At 40.9% G+C, this 27,100-nt stretch overlaps 1 protein-coding gene across 7 annotated transcripts in view; it reads right to left on the reverse strand.

Moving 5' to 3' along the window:
• Positions 1-27,100, reverse strand: part of LOC134213891 (dynein axonemal heavy chain 2-like) — a 74,181-nt gene that overhangs the window by 23,477 nt on the left and 23,604 nt on the right. For 2 of the 7 annotated variants that reach the window (XM_062693345.1, XM_062693346.1), the window contains exons 11-19: positions 25,908-27,015; positions 24,893-25,840; positions 23,350-23,499; positions 22,348-23,279; positions 21,328-22,290; positions 20,779-21,264; positions 11,026-11,194; positions 2,548-2,720; positions 1,184-1,843 (exon numbers count right to left, since the gene is read on the reverse strand). In XM_062693345.1, coding sequence (XP_062549329.1) covers positions 1,184-1,843; positions 2,548-2,720; positions 11,026-11,194; positions 20,779-21,264; positions 21,328-22,290; positions 22,348-23,279; positions 23,350-23,499; positions 24,893-25,840; positions 25,908-27,015 — 5,589 coding nt within the window. Of the gene's footprint in view, positions 1-1,183; positions 1,844-2,547; positions 2,721-11,025; positions 11,195-14,650; positions 14,740-20,778; positions 21,265-21,327; positions 22,291-22,347; positions 23,280-23,349; positions 23,500-23,556; positions 23,948-24,892; positions 25,841-25,907; positions 27,016-27,100 lie in introns of those variants that run through there. The other 5 variants (XM_062693349.1, XM_062693347.1, XM_062693351.1 and 2 more) reach the window with 5 other exon arrangements.

Below are 27,100 nucleotides of genomic sequence, written 5' to 3' on the forward strand. Positions count from 1 at the left end.
TATTGGGTTGATACTGCGGCTGGGGGCATCATGGAAGCCTTGGTTGATTCGGTAGACCATTTGATTCATATTCCAGTACAGTTCGGAGATCCTGGAACATCATAATTTATTATCACACATATTTCGTATATAGTTTACAGTAGACAACATGCTTGAAAACATTTTTCTGAAGCTTCATGCATCCTGTAGTATAAAGTAGTTCCTAAAGGCACCGTAGGGATGCTCAAAATGTGTTCTTATGTTCCAGGTGATGTCTTTTATGTGTTATTTTATCATTTCCATCATCACTTTATGAATAGATATCATTTTTGATAATAAAATATTCGCATTTTTCTAAATCCGTTGCTTTACTCCCACAGCTCTAGTAAAAAATTGAGTACCCCTAGATACAATATTTGGCAATGTCCAGAAACTAGAAGAAATGGCTAAGAGGTTGGTGAAAAAACTGAGAAAATCGGTTGAAAAACCACTGAGATATAGCCATTTGAAAATTTAGTTACAACGATTTTCTGAACGAATGAATCCGAGTGTTAAGACACTGTTGAACTGACTCAAAAGACATTATATTTACAACTTTAATAGATATTCTCTCCTATCTCTCATTCCTTATCATATATATTGATCTGTACTATGTCGTTCTTTTCTTTATGGTCAAAAGGTTTAAAGTATGCGTTCGTTGAATTACTTTGTTTGCCTTCGCAGACCGCATCGTGCTTTCGTGCTGTGCAGTTGTTTTCTCTCTTTGTGGAAGGAAGTTTTTAATACTACCCGAAGCTATTTTAATTTCAACAGTGCTTCTCAGTGCTATTTGTACCCACTGATCTCGCGGCACCAAACAAAAATAATCAACATGTGATATCACCACGACAGGATATGTCTTTGGTTGCCATCTCAGTGCTAATGGCTTATATATAAACCCACCTATCGCCACATATCCGAGGGTATGTGTATTGTTATTATTTTATCGCTACTGAATTAATCCCCAAATCCCATTAGATAACTCTAATAGTCACTGCAGAAAACAAGTTTATGCCTAGGGACTCCATGCCAAATGGAGTGAAATCCATAAAAATAGATTGTGTAGTATGTTTTACCATTTGAACTTAATCCTAGAATTAAAAAAACACATAAATAAAGTTAAAAAAAATCCTTTTTTTAAGCATTTGTCAGAGAAAAAACTTACTTATAGACTTTTCCATAGTTTTCAATAGCTCGCACCCATAACATCAAAGATTTAGCTGCTTTTGATACTACTCCTACTTTATTCGGTTCAAGCTCAGGGTTTCGTACAAATCCGCCAATAGTCTTTAAAGTGCTTTCAGGGATGTTGTTCTTATCATAGCCTCTTAAAGTATCCAGAAATTTTTGCTCTCCCAATTGGCGTTTAGCTTCTGCCCATGTCGGTTCCTTCCCTAGCAATATCATTACAGCATTTAACACCAATTCTACTTTTGCAGGTGGTCGACTATAGGATTTGATCTCGTTCATATCTTTTTTGTTCAGTGAATCAAGAGCAGCAATTGCGGCATTTAACGCGGGCATTGCTTTGTTCAAATCAGTTTCTGCAACAGCTGCTAGTTGTTTGCATATGATTTCTTCGGCACCAATTTTTTCCCTTTTGATAGCAACTTCCTGACTTTGTAAGTCTGCATTTGCCGTTTGGATTTGAATATTTTCAATGAAATCATTAAGCTCTTGTTGGTAAACAGCAATTTGCTCTTGCTGTTTCTCAAGATTTATTTTTAATTCAGCCACATTTTCCGCTGCTTCCTGAATATTATAAATTCCTTTGAAAAATTTTTCATATGTATTGCTCATAATGTTTCGTTTGTTATGTAATGTCCTGTAAATAAAAAAAAATAATGTAATCTTCTTCAAAAAATGAATTTCTGTCTGAAACTACTAATCCGATCTGCATGAAAATTTGTATGCAGAGGTTTTTGGGCCCTGGGAAGGTCTTTCATACAAATGAAACACAAATTTCTAAATGAAATCAAGAAAACAATAACCAGATTTGTCATAAGAAGGTTTTTGAAGGCAAGATATATATAGATGATGGTTCAAGATACCTCCCCACTCTCAAATCTGAAAGAGGGGGTTCCTATACAAATGAAACACACATTTTGAAAATAATATTTTTTTAGTGAAACAAAGTTCGATGGGACAGCTAGTATAATAATAAAAATACGATGCGCTCCATGAGAACTTATTGTCGGCATAGCACCAAGTTAGAATTAGGACAACGGGACTTCCGAAACGACCTTTCTTTCGAAGTTTTATTTGTCAAACTAATTGATGCGCTGCTTAACGCATCTTTAGGCGAATCCTGCGCACTACTTTCAAAGTTGGGAAAGTTACCTATATCTGGAGAAAAATCCAACTTCGACAATATTGAGGGCAATCTCGCCTGAGTTCAAAAATAGCTGTCATAATGGCGGTCCTAGCCATTTACTCGCGTTTTTGACGCCACAAATGTCATCAATACGAGCAGCAAGTATAAAAATCATCTTCCGTGCCTCCTGCAATAGTTAGTTATTACCTACTTACTTGTTGAATGTGATTAGCAGCTCGAAATACCAACTCTGCAAAACGTGTGCATTTGGGTTCGCAATGTTTAACTCATGAGCTGTTACAGAGTGTATTCGTGATATTGCTTCAGAAACAGCAATCTGTAATCGTTCTTCCGTACTTTGCACTAAGCTCTCACGTTTTCTTGATTGCTGAAAACATCATGGATAATTAAGGTTTGCAAAAAGGAGAAAGATAATCCCAATTTTAATAAACGTTGGATATGGATGGCGATTTGTTTTGAATTTGACACATCATCGTTTTGAACCTACTTTTAAATATATCGAATAAATTTACAGATCGAACACACACACACACACACACACACACACACACACACACACACACACACACACACACACACACACACACACACACACACACACACACACACAGGGGGGCAGCAGGGACTTTGTCCAAGGGCTTGACGACCCCTCCCCATGGCCACTGCGAGTTAGACCGGGACCATCGTCCCTAACCCCTAATCCCAAGGCGTCAAGCGACCCGTGCCGAGGGGATGCATGGCCAGGGGGGTGAAATAATAAGCTAGGCCTTTAACGGAGCCTGTGGGGTACCTGGGCACCCTCCACAGTAATTGTCCCTTACCGCGTCATGCTGGGCTCTGGTGTGGTGGACCTTTTTTCCCGAGCAACTCGTGGGACCAAAATGGAAAACCAAGTCAATTCTTCAATTAGTGGTAGTAGTGTAGGCGACAACCCCTTCGCAAGAAGTGGGTTGTTGAGGTCTCCGCCTAGGAGGCCAGAAGCAATAGTCGGCAGCTCAGTGCGCAGCGCCAGCGTGGGTCACTTAACCTTCCTCTTGGCTAGAAAAACGCCGGTAGGGGTTATTGACGGCCCATGGCTTGTGGAGGCGATGAACCGCAAACGCGATGGGCTTTCGGCCTTCGAGGTGGCGACGGAACAGCTGGACGCCATCATCGATTTTGCGTCATCGAAGCATAATATCAGCAAGGACCTCAAGAGGAGCTTGCAGAAACTTCGAAAGTCGATGCTGGACGCCAAGCTGGAGAGGGCGGTCGGGACGGCCAAGTGTAAACCCGTGAAATCGGTGGAGTCGAGGTCTACCCAGACTGAGGCCCAAGGATTCGCGAACTCGGGCAAGGTCGAATCGACCGAAGGCGTGCCAGCGAAGACGGTGGTGCCAAAGTCTACCCAGACTGAGGCTCAAGTATTTGCGGGTACGTCGGGGGTGACTGTTCCAACGGAGCAGACACAAAAACGGGGGAGACAGTCTCCAGGGGATGAGCTCCCTGGGGGCCGCTCCAAAACGCGGAGGGTTACTACCCCGAACAAGGGTAGTGGGGCTGGGAAGCTGAACCCCGGTCAGGTACCTCCAAAACCGGGGGAGGAAGGACCTGGAAAGGTCCGTCCACTCAGGAAAGACGGTGGTAAAGGGTTACGGCAGGCTGAAAGTTCTCAGCCGCACCAGACCAGGGAAATAGAGGGGGATGACGCCTCCTGGACCCTGGTCAAGAACAAGAGGAAACCGAAGACGTCAAAGGCCCGAAAAGAAGGCCCAGGCGAATGAGGGTAGCATGAAGTCTAGGGTAGGCGCCAATCGTTCCAGGGGCGATACCCTAGTCATCAAGACGGACGAGGCTAAGTACTCGGATGTTTTGAAGGCGATGAGGAGTGACGTCAAGCTCGGTGAACTCGGCGCCGACGTACGTCGAATAAGACGTATCCGGATGGGCGAGATGATCCTCGAGCTGAAGCGGGGCGTCTCGCAAAAGGGCGCCGCCTACAAGAAGTTGGCGGAGGAGGTCCTAGGCGAGACGGTCAAGGTGAGGGCACTCACGACGGAGGTGAATCTAAGGGTTAAAGACCTGGACGAGATCACTGAAGTCGAAGAGCTCGTCACGGCACTGCGGCGACAATGTGAAGTGGAGACGCCCACCGCAGCCGTTCGGCTACGGAAAGGTCCGGCAGGGACGCAGGTAGCATTGGTTCGGCTATCTGCAGTGGACGCCTCCAAGGTAGTCAAGTTAGGGAGCGTCAAGGTGGGATGGTCGGTATGCCCTGTGCGCATATACGAGCAACCCGAAGTTTGCTTCAAGTGCCTGGAACCGGGGCACAAGCTATGGGACTGCAAAGGCCCTGACAGAAGCAATCTCTGCCGACGCTGCGGATTGGAGGGACATAAGGCACAATGCTGCACGAACCCTCCCAATTGTTTGATTTGTTCCAGCAAAGCTGTGAACAGCTAGCACCCCATGGGGGGTTCGATGTGCCCGGCGTTTAAGCGTGCTGCAAAATCAAAGTGCAGGCAACGCAGCTGGCTTGCTCGGCCTCGCCAGAGTGTTTGGTGTGCGCAGGTTTAGAGGAAACGGCGGAACACGTGTTGTTCGTGTGCTCACGTTTTCGCGCAATGCGTGACCACATGTTTGCCACATGTTCTGGACACTACCCCGGACAACCTAGTTCGGAGGATGTGTAAAGATGAAGTTGGCTGGAACGCCATTTTATCGGCTATCGCCCAAATCGTCTCGGAGCTACACAGAAGGTGGCGCGTGGACTCAAGGATGGCTAGTTCAGGCGCAAATAAGAGGTGGTCCAAGGGATCGGAGTCGGCTTCATGGGTCATACCGGTGGTCATGCTCTGTGGTCGAACTCGATCCTTTTATCGAACAAGTGGCCGCGCGAAGAACAACATGGTATCGTCGCTTTCGCGGCGTCGGTCAACCGGGCGGGTTCCGAGCCCGAGGACGGAAAGGGGTCCTCGTCAAGGCTGGGGCAGGCGTAGGCCTCGCGTCGGCAAGTCCCTCTGTGTGCTGGCGAATATCGCAGAAAGGTCAATTTGGGGTGCACGCGGCATCATCATTCTTGATACCAGTCGTGCAGAGGGAAGCAGGCGCGAAGTCGACCCTTCCCACCTTCCGAGGACATAGGGCGTGGTAAGGCCACCTGGAAAGCCAAAACGCGCTGGCACGATACCTTGGTGTTCTTCTAAAAAAGCGAGTTACGATGTTCGGTGCTGCAAGGACACGCAGCTAACCTCGAGGGTGCGCTGTGCACTGGCCCCCCTTTGAAGCATTACTTTCTGGTTGTACCGAAGGAACTATGGGCTTGGCGGCAATGGAAACGGTTTAGCGGGTCGGGGATGTAGTCCTGCCTCCCTCGGTGATCCCTCAACCCAGGATGTCTGTTGAGCAGATTCCCCCTCCATTGTTTAGAAAGAAAAAAAAAACACACCACACACACACACACACACACAAACACACACACACACACACACACACACACACACACACACACACACACACACACACACGGCAGGCTGAGAGCTCTCAGCCGCCCCAGACCAGGGAAATAGAGGGGGATGACGCCTCCTGGACCCTGGTCAAGAACAAGAGGAAACCGAAGACTTCAAGGGCCGAAAAGAAGGCCCAGGCGAATGAGGGTAGCAAGAAGTCTAGGGTAGGCGCCAATCGCTCCAGGGGCGATGCCCTAGTCATCACGGCGGACGAGGTTAAGTATTCGGATGTTTTGAAGGCGATGAGGAGTGACGTCAAGCTCGGTGAACTCGGCGCCGACGTACGTTGAATAAGACGTACCCGGATGGGCGAGATGATACTCGAGCTGAAGCGGGGCGTCTCGCAAAAGGGCGCCGCCTACAAGAAGTTGGCGGAGGAGGTCCTAGGCGAGACGGTCAAGGTGAGGGCACTCACGACGGAGGTGAATCTAAGGGTTCAAGACCTGGACGAGATCACTGAAGTCGAAAAGCTCGTCACGGCACTGCGGCGACAATGTGAAGTGAGACGCCCACCGCAGCCGTTCGACCACGGAAAGGTCCGGCAGGGACGCAGGTAGCATTGGTTCGGCTATCTGCAGTGGACGCCTCCAAGGTAGTCAAGTTAGGGAGCGTTAGGGTGGGATGGTCGGTATGCCCTGTGCGCATATACGAGCAACCCGAAGTTTGCTTCAAGTGCCTGGAACCGGGGCACAAGCTATGGGACTGCAAAGGCCCTGACAGAAGCAATCTCTGCCGACGCTGCGGATTGGAGGGACATAAGGCACAATGCTGCACGAACCCTCCCAATTGTTTGATTTGTTCCAGCAAAGCTGTGAACAGCAAGCACCCCATGGGGGGTTCGATGTGCCCGGCGTTTAAGCGTGCTACAAAATCAAAGTGCAGGTAACGCAGCTGGCTTGCTCGGCCTCGCCCGAGTGTTTGGTGTGCGCAGGTTTAGAGGAAACGGCGGAACACGTGTTGTTCGTGTGCTCACGTTTTCGCGCAATGCGTGACCACATGCTTGCCACATGTGGTCTGGACACTACCCCGGACAACCTAGTTCGGAGGATGTGCAAAGATGAAGTTGGCTGGAACGCCGTTTTATCGGCTATCGCCCAAATCGTCTCGGAGCTACACAGAAGGTGGCGCGTGGACTCAAGGATGGCTAGTTCAGGCGCAAATAAGAGGTGGTCCAAGGGATCGGAGTCGGCTTCATGGGTCATACCGGTGGTCATGCTCTGTGGTCGAACTCGATCCTTTTATCGAACAAGTGGCCGCGCGAAGAACAACATAACCCCGCACTTCCTGGTCAACCCAGGATGTCTATTGAGCAGATTCCATCTCCATTGTTTAGGAAGAAAAAAAAAACTCACGCACACAGCAATAGCTAACTCTCTACACAGGATAAGAGTGCAGATTTTTGATGGCCTTTAACCCTTGTAAAAAAAAACACACACACACACACAGCAATAGCTAACTCTCTACACAGGATGAGAATTCCGGGATACCTTTGCAGAATTCTAAAGAGCTATTTCGAGAATCGGACACTAGTTTACGAAACACATGAGGGACTAAAGAGAGTACGAATAACAGCTGGTGTTCCCCAAGGTTCTATCCTGGGACCAACTTTGTGGGATGCTATGTACGACGGGTTATTGCAGCTTAGACTACCAAGAGGCGTGAAGATAGTTGGGTTTGCGGACGACGTGGTACTCTTGGTAATCGGAGAAACAGTAGATGAGGTGGAAGTACGTGCTATGGAGGCCATAGGAATAGTGGAGAACTGGATGTGCGGAAAAAAGCTGGCATTAGCCCACCATAAAACCGAAGTGATGATAATCAGCAACCGAAAAGCAGTTCAGCAGACTACAATCACGGTCGGGGAGGTCACCATCGAGTCGAAGCGAGAAGTAAAGCATCTGGGGTGATGATCGATGACCAGCTCAACTTCAACAGCCACGTCGATTACGCCTGCGATAAGGCAGCAAAAGCCACCACAGCATTGACCAGAGTAATGGCGAATAGCTCTGCGATGAGTAGCAGAAAGAGGAGACTCCTAGCCAGCGTTTTTACTTCTGTACTCAGATACGGCGCCCCCGTTTGGGCGGCAGGAGCAATCACGAAAAGAAACCTGGCACGGCTCAACAGCACATACAGGTTAATGGCTATGCGGGTGGCAAGTGCGTACCGGACCATTTCGATTGATACGGTCTGCGTCATAGTAGGCATGACTCCCATCAAAATTTTATTGGAGGAAGATTGTGCCTGCTATGGACTACGTGGAACGATGGGAGCACGCAAGATTGCGAGAGTTGAATCGATGCGAAAGTGGCAGCATGATTGGGACAGTAGTTCGAAAGGAAGGTGGACCTATCGGCTCATTCCGAACCTTCAGTCGTGGGAGCACAGAAAACACGGAGAAGTCAATTTCATTCTGACGCAGTTCCTGTCAGGCCATGGATGCTTCAGGAAGTATTTACATAGATTCGGACACGCAGAGTCTCCACTTTACTGAACAAGTCCGAACAACGAAGAAACGCCAGAACACGTGATATTCGACTGCCCACGATTCAGGGCAGAACGGAGTTGGATCTCAACGGTCAGCACTTGAAGCATAAATCTCGACAACATCGTTCAGGAAATGTGCGAAAATGAAAATACGTGGAACATGGTGAACAGAGCAGTAACGTAGATCATGCTGTCGTTGCAGCGAAAATGGCGTGAAGACCAGAGGGCACTGGACAGTGAGCGAAGGTGATGAGTAGTAGCCGATCGTGGGAAAACGACCGGTTCGGAGTCGTCGGGGCGCCAGTGAACCGGAAGCCATCCTTCAACCGGAATCACTGGACCGACCTCGGCACTCAATCGGTACGCCCAATGATCGATGTAACCGTGCATTAACCGTAATTAAGAAGTGAGAGCAATTGTATGAGTGCCAAATGCAAAACGTATCGTAGTGGAGATACGCAGTCATACTTGCATCAGTAATGATGAGGAGAATGCAGCGAACTAGCAATGCTTGCTAGAAGCCTTCATCCATCTGCGCCACTGCGAGTTAGACCGGGACCATCGTCCCTAACCCGTAATCCCAAGGCGTCAAGCGACCCGTGTCAAGGGAATGCATGGCCAGGGGGGTGAAATAATAAGCTAGGCCTTTAACGGAGCCTGTGAGGTACCTGGGCACCCTCCACTGTAATTGTCCCTTACCGCGTCATGCTGGGCTCTGGCGTGGTGGACCTCTTTTCCCGAGCAACTCGTGGGACCAAAATGGAAATCAAGTCAATTCTTCAATTAGTGGTAGTAGTGTAGGCGTCAACCCCTTCGAAAGAGGTGGGTTGTTGAGGTCTCCGCCTAGGAGGCCAGAGGCAATAGTCGGCAGCACAGTGCGCAGCGCCATCGTGGGTCACTTAACCATCCTCTCGGCTAAAAAAACGCCGGTAGAGGTTATTGACGGCCCATGGCTTGTGGAGGGATGAACCGCAAGTGAACCGCTTCAAGTGCCTGGAACCGGGGCACAAGCAATGGGACTGCAAAGGCCCTGACAGAAGGAATCTCTGACGACGCTGCGGATTGGAGGGACATAAGGCACAATGCTGCACGAACCCTCCCAATTGTTTGATTTGTTCCAGCAAAGCTGTGAACAGCAAGCACCCCATGGGGGGTTCGATGTGCCCGGCGTTTAAGCGTGCTGCATAATCAAAGTACAGGTAACGTAGCTGGCTTGCTCGGCCTCGCCCGAGTGTTTGGTGTGCGCAGGTTTAGAGGAAACGGCGGAACACGTGTTGTTCGTGTGCTCACGTTTTCGCGCAATGCGTGACCACATGCTTGCCACATGTGTTCTGGACACTACCCTGGACAACCTAGTTCGGAGGATGTGTAAAGATGAAGTTGGCTGGAACGCCGTTTTATCGGCTATCGCCCAAATCGTCTCGGAGCTACACAGAAGGTGGCGCGTGGACTCAAGGATGGCTAGTTCAGGCGCAAATAAGAGGTGGTCCAAGGGATCGGAGTCGGCTTCATGGGTCATACCAGTGCTCATGCTCTGTGGTCGTACTCGATCCTTTAAATCGAGCAAGTGACCGCGCGAAGAACAACATGGTATCGTCGCTTTCGCGGCGTCGGTCAACCGGGCGGGTTCCGAGCCCGAGGAAGGAAAGGGGTCCTCGTCAAGGCTGGGGCAGGCGTAGGCACCGCGTCGGCAAGTCCCTCTGTGTGCTGGGCGAATAGGCCCTATCGCAGAAAGGTCAATTTGGGGTGCACGCGGCATCATCATTCTTGATACCAGTCGTGCAGAGGGAAGCAGGCGCGACCTTCCCACCTTCCGAGGACATAGGGCGTGGTAAGGCCACCTGGAAAGCCGACAACGCGCTGGCACGATACCATGGTGTTCTTCTAAAAAAGCGAGTTACGATGTTCGGTGCTGCAAGGACACGCAGCTAACCTCGAGGGTGCGTTGTGCACTGGCCCCCCTTTGAAGCATTACTTTCTGGTTGTACCGAAGGGAATATGGGCTTGGCGGCAATGGAAACGGTTTAGCGGGTCGGGGATGTAGTCCAGCCTCCCTCGGTGATCCCTAACCCCGCACTTCCTGGTCAACCCAGGATGTCTATTGAGCAGATTCCCCCTCCATTACTTAGGAAGAAAAAAAAACACACACACACACACATACAAACACACAGCAGAGCAGATTCCCCCTCCATTGCTTGCGAAGCAAAAAAAAAACGCACACACACACACAAACACACACACACACACACACACACACACACACACACACACACACACACACACACACACACACACACACACACACACACACACACACACACACACACACACACACACACACACACACACACACACACACACACACACACACACACACCAAATTTGTGTTTATTAATGGCTTTGGGATTCAATTTGCTATGTGAAGGCATGTTTGTGGGGTTGGATTGCCTGGGAGCGCCATCAGATTGGGTTAATCGAATCACTCTCATACTCCCTTTTCCCAATAACCCTTCCTTTCGATTTGGTCTATCCTTAGTATCATTTTTTTTACTAATAAACCGTTATGAAAAATATTTACAGTACTTTAGTAGAATCCTTTCTCTTATGGAAGCTTAAAATTAAGGTAGACCGAAAAACTAATGAAATTATCGGCGTGAAATGTGACCCCAGTGTATACGAATAAGATAGAACACTTACTTTAGATTTAGAGGCTTCATCAGCTTTTGTTTCTAGAATTGGGATATTCAGAACAATGTTTTTCTTTAAAAATATTTCAGATACTTCATGCAAGCTTGATTCTGTCATTAAGTGGACGCAACTAGTTGTCACCGTTGACATCATGGATGGATAGTTGTGATATATTTTCCTGTGATGTTAAAAAAATATTATTATAGTATAATTAATTTAAAAAGGCCGTGAAAAATATTCAAAAAAATGTCCTAAGGTTCTTCTAGTGGTCAAATAACGGTATTATCTAGAGATTAGTTTTTTTTTTTGTAAATGTCAATAAGGTATAATCTCAATTTGATTCAATGATGAATAATCAATATGGCCGTCCAGAAACACCTCTGCACGAACTGCGTAAGTTCTAGCGTTTGAGCAATTTGACCAAATCACTTTGTTTTTGTTTTCAAGCTAAATTATTTTCTTCATAGATTGAGCTTTTGATCAGGTGAAATTTTGAATTTGAAAGATTAGACCAATATTTGAGAAGAACGTCACAGCCAAAATTATTTTTTTCGTTCATCGTCTACATACATAACTATATACATAAACAAAGAACTGTAAAAAAATATTTTTGGTTGTTACTCCTTTTTCAATGTTAGTCTAGTTTGAAAATTTTCCAAAGCCAAAAAAGGCCTAAACAGCACCACTTGTGTTCAAACGGTCGCCATTTTGTTTCACCTTTTTGTCTTCCTCGTATACTTGTCGCGTCCTTTTCGATTTCTACTCTCGTCAACTGGCGACGAAGCGAATTTTTTAATGAGTATTTACCGAAAGCATCAAATCAACGTGCTTGTTTACAATACTGATTTATGAGTAATTCTCGCTGAGATCAGGCCACTATTTGCACGAGGATCTTTTTTTTCGTTAGTTATACACGAAATCATTTTAATAAACCCCTCGATTTTTGTCAATTTTTGACTCACCAAAACTGTCACAACTTTTTTTTTAATCTTTATTTATGTGATTTTTTAATTTTAAAATTAAGTTCATCACTGACTGCCATAACTCCAACATTGCTCAACCGATCTTAGAGATCCGCATATCATTGAAAAAAGAAAGAGTGTATTCTCAATTTGCAATAATAAAAATAGAAGCAGCCATATTGAATTTGACCGCCATCTTGGATTTCTTTTTGAAAACTATTTTTCCGCATGGTTCGCAACCACCGATTTTGAATAATAATACATCGATGGAAAACTTAGCATATATTGTGCATTGTGTCTGAAAATCTCAGGTATATGTTTTTTCTATCAAAGTCTATGTTCTGTTGCCCTTATTTAAGTGAGATGTGATAAAAGTTTCTCTACGGAGTTTGTTTTCAAACCATTATGATAACGTCATTCTTCTGAGCGTGATATCTAAAACAAAAATTCGCAACGTATTTACATTTTTAGTTTTCATTTCAAACTATCATCGTCAAGCTCCTTACCCATGAACAGGGCACTACCTCCATTCTACCCATCTGATACCAATCTCCGAAGGGTTACAACTTTAGCTTTTCATAAACAAACACCCAAAAAACAAATCTGACAATTATTGTATAAAATCATGGCATATACAATTCTGTAAAGGTTTTTTTAGTGATGAATTTACTGAAAAATTACTCTAATAAAGATAAAAAAAATGTAAGCTTTTCTTACAGATAGAGTAGAGTGGGGCAAGAGTGCGCGTGGGGTAAGAGTACGTTTTCGATTTTTTGAAGTAATAAAAAAAGATAAACTAGCAGCACTGCATCAGTTTGACAGGTATTCTGGCCAACTATTATCATGTGTAATTGTAAACGATTTGAATAAACAACAAGGGAGATATGGAGTTAGATAACTTTTTGGTCATTTTGCTAAAAATAATTGGGTTTCCGCAACTAGTGTTTCATTACCATATATACGTTCAATCAGGTGAACATTATACCATTTCGATAACCTATTGTATAGAGTACTTTATGGTACAGAACACCAATCCGGTTGGTTTTCCAAGAAGTCAAAACCATTACTTGAATAATTTTTGGGACTGTGGGGTAAAAGTACGCAGGAACCGGTGGGGCAAGAGTACGCATATGAATCTTCAAGTTATGATGTCAAACCCGTATCTCCGGCCGAAATAAGACTTCTTCCAAAGCGTAAAGATCCACAACTAAGAAAAAAGGGACAGAATTCGAAATTATCACAAGTTTTAGGATAAGTTGAAGTAATTCGGTGTTAGAAAGGACTTAGCGAACAAAGCACTGAAGCGAAATAATGAAATTGTATTAGGACTTGTTGTACACCTAAACATAGTACGAAAACACAATTTCATCTAAATGATGATTTCATTTAATCAAAAGAAAAATTCATAAATTACGCAACGTTTAGCTGGGAGGGGTTGTGAGATGTGTGACGATCCATATAATTTTTAGAGGATTCATACAAATAGTGTAAGATAGGGGGGGGAGAGGTGATGAAATAGCAAAATTTTACGTTACGTGATTGATAAACTTTCTTTAAGGAAAATGCCTTTGTATACGCCACGTGAAACCTGATATATATTTTTACCTCTGTAGTTTTTTGTATATATAAAAAAACAATGGTTTTTCGTATGAAAGTGCACATTTTTAGGACCCCCTCCCCCTTTAAGAGTTACGTAATCTTTAAATATTCCCTAATATATGCTCAATAAACATCAATTAAATGTTATTAACTCTTATTTGTGTTAATATATACTTAAAGCACATGATTGGATAAATGCGTACTCTTACCCCACCCGATGCGCACTTTTACCCCACCGGTGGGGTAAGAGTGCGTTTTTCACTTGTCTTGCAATAAGGGTTCTACTAAAACGAATCTCGATAATTTCAATATTTTTTCCATTGGGTAACATAAAGGAAGAGTATATGAATCATCGACACTGATTTGATATGCAGAAGCTTGCTTCATAAGGGCCACATGATCGATTGAAAACTAAGTGCGTACTCTTGCCCCACTCTACTCTATTGTATTAAAATAATACAAATCTGTATAATTTCAATACAACAATTGTATTAAAATCTTCCGAAATTGTATATGCTAAATTACTATACAATTTCTTTAAGGGTGATGGCGCTTACCCCTACGTTGTGGTTCTTTTTCGTGGTATTATCCAACGGAATTTCGATGCCTTCAGACGAGAGCGGCCAGTGGTGCATCAATCCTTTACTCAGGCCTCAATCCGAATCCGCACAGGTATTTCTTGGCATGCAATTATGTAGTTTTCTAAGCCACAACTTATCACAAGGCACTCGGTAGGGAGAAATTGATACCAAGTGCTTCAGCACAGATCTTCTAATGCGACACAGAACTTTGCACAGCAATTCAATAATTTTGTACGCTGATTTTATATTCGTTCAATTAATTTATTGCAAACCGACGAATTTCACACAACTAGTAATTTATTACTTTTACCTTAATGACACATGGAAAAACTAATCTAATTGGAAGAGGTGCTTTCTCACTTGGTGTCTGCGAACGAATGAGTGGGGTGTCAGGTCAGGAGGATTTGTTGGTTCGGTGTCGACGTCGCCGTCGTTAGTTGTGTTGCCAGAAAGGTCCAAAAGTTTTACATATTCGGTGCCCGATAGCACCATTCGTGGCATATTCTCACACAGTGCGGCCAAATCAAATAAATAAACCAACAAAGGGTTTTATGCAGAACTGTATTAAAATCTGCCATCCGCTGGTTGGGTGAAACAATACATAAACACACTTATGGCTCAATAAATAGTTCAATGATAATAGGGTAAAGTGCCCAATAGTGGACCCCCAACCAATAGTGGACCCTCAAGCCATTTTTGCATTATTACAGCACAATGTAAACATTTTGCTATGAAATTCCATCGGAAGAACCTACCTTACAGTCCTATGATTTGATTACATGCAATGGATATGCTATGGAAAGTAAAATTAAATGATTTTTTTACAATTCTATAAAAAATAAACACGAGAGTGTCCATTATAGGAATATTTTGGGGGTCCATAATAGGGAAGAAGAACGTCCTGAAACGGAACATAAAAATCAAATGAAGTGTCGACTATAGGGAAGCAAATTCCTATTATGGACGGACCCCCAGGGGGTCTACTATAGGGCGAATTCAGTCAGACTTTAAAATGTTAATTTCAATGAAGAACGTCGTGTACTTGAATGTTTTATGTATGTATCGTGAAGAGGAGATGCATAACTTGGTATTAGATGTCAAGTAGAATTAATATGTTGAAAATTTCTACTCCTTATGACAAAAAGAGCAAATTTTCGCTACTAGGGGGTCCACTATTGGGCATTTTACCCTATAAAGAATGTTATTTTGAGTTTTCTTAGAGTTTGAAATTTTTATTAATTTTAGTTTTAATCATGCGAACTGGGGTCGTGGGATCAAACCCCACCGAAGGGGCGGTTACCCTCCAATACCTTTTCCGAACTAAATCTATCACATGTTGTACATATGCATAATCAAGTTTCAGACATAGTAATTTTAAAGTGTTTATCGAATGAATTCAAAAATCTCAACGGTAATATACTCTGCTAGAAGAAAACCGGCCTTAGATCATTACGCGATTGCTGCATGTATTCGCGTAATTAGTTTTTTGCTACTACTTACTAGTGATACTACTATCGCTACTGTTATAACTACGAAAAACATATTAACTACTAGCTGATCAGAACTTGCCTTACCCGGGTTTGGCAGTTGACTCCTCGCGGAATCCAATTTTCAAAGTACTCGCCTTTTTGTAAGGGCACACCATTCGATACGGAAGCAACGCACAACTGTCATTCTTATTTTTTAAGCTTTATTATATTTTTTAAGCAGCATGCGTGAAAAAAAAGAAATGACAGTTGTGCGTAACTTCCGTATCGAGTGGTGTGCCCTTGAAAACGTGAGTACTTTGAAATTTGGATTCCGTGAGGTTGTGAGGTGTGTGAATTGAAAGGTTGTTTTCAGCGCCGCACTCTAGATCGATTTTAGTTTCAGCTCGATTGTTTTCTTTAGTTATCATAAAAACGTTGGATTCTCACATTTATGCAGCTTTTCCATAGATATTTACCATCTTTCTATAAATATAAACACAGTAGAGCCCAAGACGAATTGATTAGTGAAAAAATCTTGCAAATCGGCCAACTCGTTCGTGAGTTATAACGCCTCATTGAAAATGTAAACTCATTTTTATATATAGAGATTAAGGTGATTATAGAATGAAGCATGAAATCGGCCATTTTGTAAACCACGTGCTTTTCAAATATGTTTTTCAAGAGCACGAGATGAAAGAACCATAACGCGTATGGGGCTGAAATAATGGTAGACCGTTTGCTTAGTTATGCTGAACAATCATAATTTGATTTTCGGCACTGTACGAAAACTATTACGCCAGATTTGGGCTTTTGGAAATGTATGTAGATAAACGTGTGGTGAATTTAAAATTCACCTTGGGCTTCATACTATAATCACCTTAAGAAAACTATTACTACTCATATGCGCTACAGTGGATGATCGTTAGCCTCCGAAGTTTTTCTTATTTCTGTATAAGGTTATTTCTGTATAAAACTCGTACTGGGCCCTGCCGGCACCTCTAAGCTTACGCAATTTCGTTTAGATAATTAAGAATTATAGATTACAATTAGTCAACAATTTTTTGTATGTTTCACAATATAAAAATATGCATGTGTAGTCTAGTCTAGTCTAGTCTACACATACACAGCCAGTTCGTGACAGAATGCTGGAAAGTGATAGAATGATCGACTACATCCATTTACATCTACATCAACATTTATCTTTGAAGCACATCATAAATGTAGTTCAAACACAAAAGCGGCCAGGCCTACTGTGCAGCGTTGTTGAAAATACCTGTGAGAATCAATTCAAAGCTTGACTTCACAGTTAAGCCAAAGTACGGGGATATCTCGTACCAGCCGCTCCGTTTCTATTATTAGGTGATAGCTATTGAATCATTGGGATTGACTTAGCTAAGATAATTAATGTTCACTCCTTGGGTCCTCAACGTCTTGGGATGGGACACAGTTTTTAGTCTAGTGCTCTGGCTTATACAGTCAAACCTCCATGAGTCGATATTGAAGGGACCATCGACTCATGGAAATATCGAGATGAGGAATAGCAAATCTTTGGAAAGCCGTTTGAAGGGACCATCACAGTAACCCAGAAAATATTTTTTAATATGGCATAATTTGCTTCCATGAGTCGATATCGAGTCATAGAACATCGACTCATGGAGGTTTGACTGTACAATGATAGACAAAATATATGTGTGAATTCATACAGATTATTATGAAAACATGACGAATATTTATGTCCATCAGTGTACATATAAGCCTAGGTTCAAGCGCCATTACTCGCCCTCTGGAACGAGAAAAAATAAGGAACTAAAGCGATTAAAAACAAGCAAAACCCCCCCGGACGATAAAAATATATCATTTTTACTTACAGCAGCTCCATATTTTCGTGCCTGGAATCGTTATCTCGGCTAAAAACATTATCCCGTCTAAACATATCTTGATAACGTTTTATCATTTTCATGAAATGTAGTGAAACTATTGCTCTGATAGTATACTATACACAGCAAAGAATTTTGAAAATTCAACGACGTGTAAAATTGCAGCTTATCCCATCAAACGAATTAACATTCGATATTATATTAAACTAGTCGACCCGGCAGACGTTGTTCTGCATAGTAGGCGAAAATGCGCGCTGTGAACTGTCCATGCGGAATTTCCATACGAATCTTATTTTTAGTTTTTCACGATTTACTCAACTTTACTCGTGATTTTTGCATGAGGAAATATCACATAAACCCGTCAGAAACTATAACGAACATATCTGCTGAAGGAATGAAGAAAATCCATCCAGCCGTTTTCGAGTTAAGCGGATACGAACACAGACCATTTCATTTTTATTATATAGAAGATTTGATTGAATTTTACAAGCAAGCAACGTTCATATTTATTTCGATTTAAAAGAATAGCGAGATCGATTGAATGTTACGTTCATTTGCATGCTCCAAATATGTGCATGAAAATTCATTCAAAATCACAACATATTTTTTTGCAATTCCTGATCATAATACCTGGTTTACAGTTGTCATTTGAGTGACAAAACGGCCTACTTTTCCATACCAACAGAATGGGTGTATGTAAACACACATTATCAACTCAAATGGGTTGACTAATATTCTTTACAGCACTCATTTTCCTATAATGCAAAACCTACATTGGGACAGTAGTTGACTACATTTAGCTGCATTAATTTGTATGAGTGTTTAAATAGTGTACTCTAAGCGTCTTGTAATAAATGAAATGGTTCATGTTGGACATAACATCACAATTTTCCAAAGGCAATTGCATCCAAGGCTTCATAAATGCTTTTCAATGGCAATGCAATTTGGCACGATAAGATGGAATCTTATTGTTCTCTGACGCAACATAATTTATTGGCATGAATGATCATGTGGAGTGAATTCGATTGTACTATTTTGGTATGATGTTATCAATTAGAAGCAGTTTTCGTCATTGCAAAAATTTGCAAGAACTCGATTTTTTCAGCACTGTAGTATTTATCCAACTCGGCAAGCCTCGTTGGATAAACGTACAACTCGTGCTGAAAAAATCATCTTTTTGCAACTAGTTGCACAAACTACTATTTTATAACTTGATTTGAACCTTAATGGACGTCTGCATTATGTAACCACTGTTATATGATACCACCGTGGATTACAATTTACTTGCATACTGTTCGTGGTTATCTGGCATTTTGTAGTTTTACCAGATAGTATAGAAATTTCTGTGGATGGCTTCCGTTGTTTGCTCCGTATACTTTGTAAGACCTTCCTGTGATGCGCTCACAAAATTCAAGAACTTGGAATTTCAAAATAAGAAATTCTTCGGTGATTGGCTGGCTGCTATCCAACTGTCACAAAAAGCTCGTATGGCGTCTGAATAGAAGTCCAACAATGTTACACTAAAACAGCAATCAACTACCTGTGGTAGACTCGCCAATACCGTATAATAACCATTGCATTATTTTCCTTTCAAAACACTCCGTTTAACAAAAAGACTTCGGCAGTAACATTCAGTGAAACCAAGCGCTTAATTCATACATACAAATCTACAAAACAGAGCCCTAGCTTAATTCATTTTTCTAGCTTGGGCAATAAGTTGTGGTAGTGGCGTAAAAAAGATATTTTAGTTACTAGATGAAGATTGTCCCTTCTTCTTCTTCTTCTTTTCTGTTTGGGTGGTGCTTTCTTTTGTGCACCACCCACCTAACTGGACCGGCATCGCAGGCCATATGTCCACCTATTTCTATTTATACTCCAATGGAGTTTACAATCATGCTCTTCTTTATCGGCTGGGCTGTATTGTATTTTTAATTGTCTTACAATTATAATTCGTTTTGTTTTTTTTATGTCCGTAGACTTTTCCATTCGTTTAAAGTCTTATAGACTATCACCTCTTTAATATTTAAAGGGTGTGGAGGGGGTGGGAATCGAACCCATGACCATCTGATTTAGAGTCAGACGTGTAGACAACTACTCTACGGACCCCCCCATGATTGTCCCTTCGGTTCCCTTTGTTCTGCTGTCCGAAACATGTGTGGTATCAAACTGTCAAATCGTATGTATTTTTCTTCATTGACATTTAGATCCCCTATCCTCGCCAGCAAAAGATGCTCCGGACAGCGACGACAGGGACAATCTTTATCTAGTAACTAAAATATCTTTTCAAAACACAATGTCAAACATTCGATTGAACTTCATTGTTGACATTAAATTGGTATTAGTTAGGTTTACATTAATACGATAATGTTGTGTATATTATCAATCGATTCCAAAATTTGAAAAGTTATCGCAGATGACAACTTGCCTACTGTTCACACCTGAGAAGTTATCAAATGATAATTCCAATAACTATCGTATGAGAATGATTCAGCACAACCCTGGTTGATAGTGTACCGCTGTAACCATCACCGACGCAAACGCGGTTGCTCATTACAGAAAAGCCAGGGCTGTCAACGGCGTTTGGTGGTCATCATACACAAAAAAAAAAAAACGCACCGACGATTTTCAGCAGATAACAAAACCGTTTGATTTTACCATGCGCTCAGTAAAAATCAAGTGTGGTCCCTGCGGAACGTTGTCACATGAACTGAATCAGTGGTGAATTTCTCTGAAACCATGGTTAATTTAACTGAAATTTTATAGTAGTTCAAATACAAGGCGTAGTCTACGAAATAGTAACTTTTACCAAGAAACGACTTTAGTGTACATCGTGACTCTTCCTTGATCGAATGGTCCAAGAAAATTTAAAAAAAATATCGAGAAACGGCTGAGATATTAACGGTCAAAGTCTATCATATTTTCGTGAGGTTTTTCGATTTTTTGCAATTGCAAAAGAGTACCCCAATACAGAAAAGACAGACGTAGTTCTACGACATAAACTTAGAAGGATTATTCAAATGGCAATGTTATCGTTTAAGCCATGGGAGGCAGAAAAATCAAAATTTGAATCACTCTAACGTACACGCACTAAGAGCGAATGTTTGCAGTGCTCTCTAATTGCTCTCCAACTAGAAGTTCCCCAGGGCATTGAGATTTATCTATAACTATTGACCTGCATCGTATAAATCAAAAGATACGCTGCCAATAAGTTTAAAACAGCTATTTGTTGTTGTTTGCCTCCGATGGTGTAAAATTAATATAATAATTTACTTACCAATACTGGTATTGGCTTGTAGGGAGCAGCAGTGAAAAATGTAAATTTTCTCTTATTTGAGCCCAAGCACTCTCGTCCACAACATTTCTTGAATTATTAGAACATGGATAATATCCAAATAAGGCTTGATTTACAATTATACTATTAATGACATCTAGTATATGAGAGTTAATGTCTTCTAATCGATCAATCTTAACAACGCATAATGTTCTTCCTTTTTTGCTGCAATCGAGAAGATCTCTAATATTTATATCGACAATTTCTTTTTCAGCGTCTCTAGGTATGTCCAATATTTTGAAAGTTGTATTATTTGAGACTTGTGCCGCGATTTGACAAATCGTCTCACGGCCACTTCCGATATGTCCTGCCAAAACAATGTGGGAATCACCAGTTTTAAGGATTCTTAATACCTTTGACACATGCTGTACCGCTTCACAGTAGATAGTCAGCTTTGATGTACAGCTCAAATTATTTTCCATGTAATGCCTGGAAAATAAATCAGCGAATTATAATCCTTCATGTTAAATTTATTGACTAAAAAAAATCTACTTGAGGCTACTTATTTCTGTAATGTCTTGATAAGTTGCATTTTTATTCATGACGTCGCAAAATATAGGGCTTCGATTACCAGGACATATACCGTGCAGAGAAAAATCGAAATACTTCGAAATTGTGTCATTAAAAGTATCGTAAAACATATTGTAATCGGTTCTGTCCAACACGTCGTAGGTTTCTCTGAAACATTCATGTATCCACAGTCTAAGGCAATTATTCGAATTATTTATTTCTGATTTTTGCTTTAATATGCAAAACTTGTCTATTATTCTTGATATGTTTTTCAGCGAAAATTCATATCTTGGTTTGATAGGTGAAGCCGGAAACCGCGTGGATAATTTTCTGACAAAATCTACGGTAGCCGATGGTATAGCAGCTAATATCTTAACAATTAATTCATCACTTGTAAGGCATTCTACTCTTTTTTTGAAAATTATCGCAGTATTTTCATCATCCGATTTGTCGTAGAATATAATGTGAAATTTATTTAGCAACTGCTTGAAAGATGTTTCATGTTTGCTTAGTTTTTTTGAATTTAACATTGCTGCCACAATGTTTGTTTGTCTGATACATTGAGAACGACTGTTCTCATGCCAGGAATGGTGTTCCATTAAGCGCCTCAAAAACTCACATATTTCCACTCGAGAATCACTGATGTTATGTATATCATCTATGAACCAAGTCAAATTCTTTCTCTCTTTGGGATAGACAATATTCTTTGATATATTCATTGAATGTTGCATTAACAATTGCCGTAATGAGTTAATAGATGTTTTTCCAGTCAAATTGCTGATGCAAATTTTTGATTTAGTTTTATGTGTAGTTTTTATGAAATTTCCAATTAGTGTACTCTTGCCAACAGTTGTTTCACTTGTCAGTAAAACTGACCGTTTGTCATTCATCAGCATAGAAAGAATGTAGTGATATGGTCTATTGTCTAAGGTAAAAACAAATTCGCTGAAATATACAATAAAAAAAATTCGTTGCTTTATGGTTCGTTCATTCATGGTTTACCTTGAACACTCTATTCTATCTATATTCCAAAGTTCCCAAATCGATGTTGTATTGACGATACTGACATTGTATTGAAATACGTTTCCTTTAAGCGGGAAGCATGCTGAGGTTTCTGAAACCTGTTCACGAATAAATACATCTAGTTTAAGCCTTTCTTTTTCTCTCAGGCTTCCTCCTATAGACCATATACAGCAAAAAATAAAAAGTTTCGTAATGGCTTCTTCAGTATGCTTTTCAACGCCTGTGGTATTTTCGATATTCCATTTAGAAAAAATATTATCAAACAAGGCACATAATGTGTAAAGAATTGCTACATCTGTCTGTTCTTCGTTTACTGAGCATTGTTGATGTCTGAAATTCAAAAATATCTCCAAATATTTGTCTACTAGCATTTGAAGCTCGTCCTTCATAGAGTCTGCCCACTTTTCGCTTTCTATCCATGCATATATTATTTGCCTCCATGTCAAATCTATGCTGTTGACATGAATCACTGGGAAGAAGCTTATATGAGCGGGTGTTGCATGATGCAAGTCCACAGTCTCAATTATAAGTTTTACATCGTTCACTCCATATGATACAGTGAGCATGTCACTTCTAATTTGTCTTCGATCGAATACAATATGCTCTAACCATGAATCATTCAGAGGGCCATCAAGGATAATGCATTTTTTCTTGTGTGTATTGGATTGCATGATAGTTGTTAAAATTGCTTCGATAGTATTGTCCAATACATTATTATGCGTTTTTGTATTCAGAGTCATAGGATGCACATAATACTTCCTAAAGTGTTCTCCTTGCTCCGACAATGTTTGAATGGCTAAATTAATAAGGCTTGATTTCCCACTACATACGGCGCCTGTAATAATCAGTTGACGATGGTTTCTCACCGCTTGTACAATTTGTTTTACTCTTTTCTCCGAAATGTCTGAGTGCTGAAAGTGAATTGGTATTTTTTTTTTAATTCAAAAGAATACAATTATTTATAAACCGTGTCAATCTTACTTTTAAATTCATGGATTGAAAGGCCTTTTGCAAACTTTTATTATCACTTTCTGAATCTCCTGTCAATCGGCTTCCGTTAAAAAATATGGTTTCAACATAATTTGTAAAGCAATCTTTCTCTTTTTCTGGTAGACTGGATATAAACTCATCCTGAAATAATCAACATATTTAAAAAAATTTAGGTACCTATTTTCTTATATTACTGACGGTTCTGGTGGTTACTTCCAATACTTTTTTTGAGTCTTTACTATTAATTTAATCTTTTACATGATGTGTCGAGTTGTACACATTGTAATTCATGTCTATATAGGGCTATATAGGGTGGTCAATACCCGGTAAATAGGGATTATCTTTGATTGAAGCTAATTCTTAAAGTTTCTTTTTCTTCAATGGCTCTACATTTCAACTGTAACTTGGCCTGCTATTCAATGTTCATTTAAATTTTTTTAGCTTGTATATGACCGCCAATTGTATGAATATGTATCTTGCGGGACATGTACAATGGATACACTATGCCACCCGAATACATACAAGGCCGGACTGTGAATCGAACTCACCATCTCCGTATTGGTAATCCCACGTCTTTGCTGGCAAGGCTTATTTTGCCTATGATCGCTCTAAGTCTCTCTAAGGCAAGTAGATACAATTTCCAACATCTTATGTAATACAACAGAAAGCTATTTAAAAATCTTTTACATGTACGTCGTTAGCCCTTTCAGTAACGTGCGCAGCTATAAAGCAAGACCATGTTAAAAGTGACTGGGTTGGGTTTCTAGTTCGGTCTAGGCATTTTTTGGATTAGAAAATTTTCTCGACCTCTCTTAGCAAAAAAGGTATCCTCGTAGTTAAACTCATGAAATACGAATGCAAAAATAATAAGTTGACTTAGAAACCGCACAGTTAATTACCCCTATTCGTGTTTACGGACGAACGAAACTTTCGAACGAATGCAGTTCGTTCGAATCGTTTCCCTATTTAATTTTGCTGGCGTAAACGAGAATGCGCATCAGTTTTCGTTTGAAAGCACGTTCATACGTACACAAGAATAAGGGTTAACAACTGTGAACTAAGCTGCGAGACTGCCAAGTCTCAGTGGGGGATGCAATGCCAATAAAAAAAGAAAATTGATAAGTTTACTTTGATCCCATTGCTTTTTTTTTGTGGTTTAAGACAACATCTTATAATGAAGAAAGCCAAAAGAACTACTTTGTATTTTCGATTTTCTAAAAAAAACGACTAAGATACAAAAAAGAAAACAGAAAGATGACATTCTACCATCAACAAGACACCTGAATGGTGACAATAGCAATTTAATATTTCTCTAGGTTATAATTCTTGTTTCAAAATGCCCAGAGTAGCTCCCGATTGGCAAAAGAAGCACCGCACCCGTTTTTCGTGTTTCTGTGTTTAGTGTTATACCGCCTTTCGTTCATTCTACCTCTTATACTTTGCCCTTGTTGTTTCTGTCTTTCGTAGGACAGCCGCCCACGTCCTAATACCTTTCTAGCATTTTGAGAAAATAGTAAGGTGCGATTAAATTTACCTCCATTGCGTATCCTATAACATGGGCTTCTTGGTATTGTTCGTTTCGAATTGTTTCCGTAGATTTGAAAATGGCTTGTTCCATACGGTTTAAGGTCCATATGTGGGCTTGAGATGGTATAGAACCTAGTATACATTCATAGAACAGTTTTAACAGCGAGGACAATTTCTTATATTGCTTAAAACCACATAGGTAGAGTAGGTTCTCGAAAACAATTATTCTATCTGGTAGAGTGATGCTAATTGGTCTCATAATTGATCGATCAATTGCTGGTGACTGATAAGAATAGTCGTTGACAATTGCAAATATATGAAAATGATTAGTTATTTTTGAATGTTTTAAATTTAAAGTTGCTTGTTTGGGGTTTTCCACTAGAGCTTCTCTTATGACTCCATTAATAGCGCTCTGAATCTGCGATGATAGTTTATCAATGTTTCTGAAGCATATCCACGCCTGAAGGTTCTTTACTCCATCAATAATTCTTGTGACATCTGTAATCATCCAACTAGTGTTACAGCTAAGTGTGACGAACAAGGTAGCTATTTCAATCGCTAGCTGGTTAAGTAATCGATATCCATGGTCTATGCTGTTTTCATTCACATAAGGAATGAATCTGTTTTTGATTATGTTTGTTATTGTCATCATCATCCTATTCGATTGTGGAGTGATAAACATTGGTTTACCACATTCTTTAAGTTCGTATCCATATGCAAACATGCTATTCAGCTGAGCCACTGAACATTTTTTTGTTTCGTCGTTCCAGTATGATTTGATTTGACATATCCACTCAAATGCAGATAAACTGCTTACTTTTGCTTTGATGAGGCTTTCTATTACGTCTCGTGTATTGATTTCAACTATAGATAAGTCTTCCAGTTTTCTTCTGAGAAATACGGAGTAGTTCAGATTCATCCCATTCTGTTTTGATGTCAATAACCCTTGCAGCATCTGTAAATATTGTGATTACAAACTCGTCACCATGGTGCATTCATAATGAAGCTAGAGTAACTTTTACCTTACTATGCATTATTCTTAGCATCTTGAGTGGCTTGAATTTGCCCAACAAATTAGTTTGAACTATTGCGTTTCTGATGTGCATTGTGTTTTCCATTTGAGTGCTTTTGATTATCGTTTGGTGCATCCAACGACTAATCCATCCGCTTTCTAATCTTTTGAAATAGTTTTGTTTCAAATATTCGTAACATTTTAGAAGTGCTATGTTGATAGTTTCAAACACTGATATTTCTATTTGGTTCAGTATAGTAGTGATATTTTGTTCAGAGTCCATAACTATTGTTTTGTTAAATTCTACATTTTCTCTCTCGTTTGTTTGAATTCCATATATTTCCCACCTTTTTTCATATTTTTGCGGTGCCTCGATTTGTTTTATGTTCAATTTTTTTATATTCTCATATGTGTACATAAAAGAAGCCTGAATGGTATCAAGATCATTTGGAAATCCGATCATTTGAATCAACAGCTCATCTGGTACCAAAAACAATCTGTTGCAATTACTCCTTTGGTGGTGCAACATCCGCTTTAGGCTAATTGCCATCTCATCGAAACGTTTTCTTAGTGATTCAGTATCTTTGGTGAATGAGGCTGCATGAGGGCAAATGTCATATTGCAAGTTAGTCTTTTGTAAAAATTTGAGCAAATCTGTCCACTTATCGAAACACATTTTGAATGTTTCATTGAAGTCCACAAGGTTTGTAGAAAATTTTGTTATATTGAAGACTTCGTAAAGCGTATCACTTTGCCGTTCCATTAACGTAAGTAATTCGAGAAAGTCACTCATGAAATGTAGATTTTGTTCCCAGTGGTTGATATTTTCCTGAAAGTGCTTCCTATAGGGAGATTGACGTAACTGATCGATAATAGTTAGGTTCGATTTCAATAATGAAAAAACTTTTTCTGATTCCAATATTGAATACGTTGCATTTGATGCTTGCTGGATGTTATATTTTATTGTTTTTGCCACATTTTCCACCTTCTCTAGTTCTTCTTCAATTGTGAACTCTTTTCGTGCTATTAAGCATAATTGAGTTAAGGCTTGCTTGTAGCAGAAAAGTTTATGTTTCATTGCTTCTTCTATAGAAATCAGCTCAAATGTTTCAAATTTACTGAAAATGTTGTAATGAATTAAACAGATGGTTTTAACCCTACCGAGCTAAGTCGCTGCTGAGAAGAATGATTGCTGACAGATAC

The sequence above is a fragment of the Armigeres subalbatus genome, chromosome 2 (genome assembly GCF_024139115.2).
Source record: "Armigeres subalbatus isolate Guangzhou_Male chromosome 2, GZ_Asu_2, whole genome shotgun sequence".
Lineage (NCBI taxonomy): Eukaryota > Metazoa > Arthropoda > Insecta > Diptera > Culicidae > Armigeres > Armigeres subalbatus.